Here is a 3478-nt window from a genome sequence, read left to right as displayed (position 1 = left end):
ACAGCCCGTGTTGTTTTGTTATTCTTCACTTCGCACGCACGTCACACTTGCAAATTTCCAACTTGCAAATTTAAAAAAAAATCTGCAATATGTGCACTAAATTTACTTCTCCGAGGAAATTTGCATTCACAACGGTTCTTTTACTTTTCTGGACTCGGCCATGTCTCGGAAATTCGGGGACTTTTGGAATTCGTGTTGACAAGGAGTCCGATCGTAAGTTTCAAAACAATAATTTTTTTTGCGTAGCAGTAGAATTTTTTGGACATATTTTTGCATAAGCAGACAATAATATTTGATTTTCTTATCACATTAAACTTGAAATATTTCGATTTAATTACAAATTTTGATTTAATTGGTGGCATAAATTAAATTATATCTTTATTTTAAATCCACATTTAGCCCTCATCTTCTCCCTGGATCACTGCACCCCCGTCCTTCCCAAACCCCCCGCCGGTCACGAACACATTTACGAGATTGAGTCCAACGGGAACTGCCTCAATGTTTACGCTAAACAAAACTGTGTCGGAAAATTTATCCGTTTTCAGACCAACAAGTTTTTCTCGAGGATTCGTGACATGGCGGGACATCGCTGGTTGGAGGACGGCGACGTTTTAGTGACCAACGAAACCATCAAGATTTCCTCGATCGGGCCATGTTTGAAGATATGCAATGCCAAGAATTGGGCCGGGATGGGGCACAAGGTCCCCGTAAAGGTCACCGTATTCGACAAGGAAAACTATTATGGTGAGGAATAAGTACAGAATTTGCAAAAATAAAATGTAAATAGATGTTATTCAATACTTCCTAAATCAACATTTTCATAAATTGACGTTTCAAAACATTTCCGTCGAAAACGAAACACTTTCAAAATTTACACAAAATTTGTGTCCAAACATAATGCAATCTTTGCCAGATTTAAACTTTTCTAGAAAAACCTTACAAAATATATTAGATTTACTAGATTTACAAAATATTTATTTACGAAGTGAAACAAGTTACAAAAGTTTTACAAAAAACGTGCCATAAATAGTGCCATTTATTCTTCAATATTTGCTAAATTAACATATTTACAATTAAAATACTTATTTAGGTAATTTAACCATCAACAAACTTACCGAGATGGACTGCATTGCTTTGACACCACTGTCGAAATCCATCCAACTTTCGGGGACTGCGACCTCCACCTGTGTCGAATTACATGATGACACCACGTGTGGGAAGAATGCCGTCCAATTGCGACCGGGATATCCGTACTTGTCCGATTTGTGGTGGTGGGGTTTTCCCGAGGCGCGCTTTGGTCTTCCCGTGAACGCCCGATCGCTCTCTTTTTGTGGATATTCCTGCCCGGAAGTGAGATCAAGACGGGTGACGACGGTGAAGAATGTCGCGACGACATTGTCCTCTACCTACGCGACCACGATGATGGTGATCAATGTGACGACGACGACGGGGTCACCTTTGAAGACGGATTCTTCCCAAGAGAGCGTTGATCCTGTGATGACAAAGATGACCACGACGGAGACGGATCGGCCCCGTTTGGAAGTTGGTGACGATGAAATGACCACGTCGCATGGTGATCAAGTTGATCCCTCCACGCGGCCGGTTTTTCTCCTTATTTTAATTGCTGCGGTGTTAATGAAGTTAGGTTAAGGACAAAATACTTGGACTACATATTTACAAGAACTCTACAATGTATTAGGTTTACCTTATGGAGTTATTTATAAGCTGTAATTTCTCTTTTAGTTTCCTTATTCAAGTCCTTGTATTTTTATTAATATAAATAATAAGCACAACTTTAGCAATATTTATTAAAATGTTAATAAGTGGTGATTGAATTCACAACTGTTGACTGCAAAGTCTTTGTAGGCTGATTAAAAACTAAAAATTACTACTGTAACTCATCGTTTATTTATTTAGCAATAACATGATTGGAATGTTTAGTTAAGTAAGGTGGTAAACCAGTTATGGCAAAAAGGTTTAGGGATAATGCCAACAAAATCAACCAGAATACCATTCAAATAATATGCAAGGACTATTCTTATAAAAAATTGGTAACTAAAGTTGATACACTGGTGTGACGTGCGTATGTATGTATGTATTTACATGTCGTCTCGTGCGACATGTGGAATAAAATTTATTTTATTACAAACCAAATCTTAATACATATATACGTACATTTCCAAGAAATGCTTACATATTTATTTACTCCATTATTTTATAGCCACCACCCTTACATAATAAATAAATGTACATAATTATGTATGTAATAGTAAAGTACGTAACGCGTGAAATTTAAAACATGTCGTGAAGGATCAGTTCAAACAAAATAGTATAATTTTAATTTGATAGGATACGTATGAATAATTCAGGATTAAATAAATGACTTCCTTTCCATACAATCACACGCTTTATCCCAATATCACGGAAACATGTCAAAATGTTGAATTTACCCAGCCCTAAAATATGTACATACATATGTATGTAAACTATGGTGTCGATGTCGACGACCAAAAAAAGTACAAAATTATGAAATTGTCTCTCGATGTGCACGAAATGATTGCTCATTGTGGAACTTCAGTACCAATTTATCTAAATATTTAACAATTAATTGCATTAAAAGCGTAAGTAGTTTAGGAGGACGCTTATTTACCGGGAGCGGCTCCACGTGCTACACTGACTTTTTCAGACTATGTAAATATTTACATTGCGAATTTTAATTTCTATGGTGATTATCATTCATACTGGGAGAAATCTCAAATGTGCTCAGCGTCGCCTTGGTCGGCTTCAGACTTCATTTTAAGGATAATTTTACCGAAAGTGCCACTTCTGAGAAGAGTTTGTGACTAATGTTGCAAATATTCTAAAAATATAAACACCTGTAATTTAATCATTTTAGGACACGACTCTCCGAATTCTTACATAATTTTAATGTTAATTAAAATATCCTTCAGTGCAAGATCAAGTTCAAAAGTTGTGGCCGAGGATCAAATATCAAGATAATATCGTGATGTTTGATTTTCTCTGGTGTCTGAGAGATCTTGCCAACCTCGGGGAAATCGTGATGAGATGAATATTGGAAAAAAATACTTCGAATGATCCAATGTAGCACGACATAAAGCCGTTATCTACTACCTGGATATTATTCAGTAACGTTTAATGACTTATTACTGGTTATTTACTTACACGTACATATGTACATATATGCAAGCGATGAGCAGATAAATACATAAGTTATCACATTTATTCAGCATTGACGCAAATCGCCACCGAGTGGTTTTGATGTTCATTCCACACCAGAGAATTAATCATAATAATATGAATGTCTACGTTCTTATGTAAATTTGCACCAAGTGATTATGTATATGTACATATGTAAATAACTCATAACAATGAGAACAGTTTATGTCCATGCACAAATGCACAATTATGCATGTTAAGGGTTTTGATAGTTAAACATCAGACCCACTCAAAAATACTT

General features: G+C 35.9%; 1 protein-coding gene across 1 annotated transcript; it reads left to right on the top strand.

The window, feature by feature from the left end:
* Positions 1-1897, top strand: LOC110862274. Its single transcript, XM_022111454.2, has 3 exons — positions 1-213; positions 400-744; positions 1091-1897. The coding sequence occupies exons 1-3, from the start codon at positions 90-92 to the stop codon at positions 1648-1650; spliced, it is 1029 nt and encodes a 342-aa protein (XP_021967146.2). The 5' UTR covers positions 1-89; the 3' UTR covers positions 1651-1897.
* The last annotated feature ends 1581 nt before the right edge of the window (positions 1898-3478 follow it).

This window comes from Folsomia candida, unplaced genomic scaffold, assembly GCF_002217175.1.
Source record: "Folsomia candida strain VU population unplaced genomic scaffold, ASM221717v1 Fcan01_Sc053, whole genome shotgun sequence".
In the NCBI taxonomy this organism is placed as follows: domain Eukaryota; kingdom Metazoa; phylum Arthropoda; class Collembola; order Entomobryomorpha; family Isotomidae; genus Folsomia; species Folsomia candida.
This window is presented reverse-complemented; position numbering and strand designations above follow the sequence as displayed.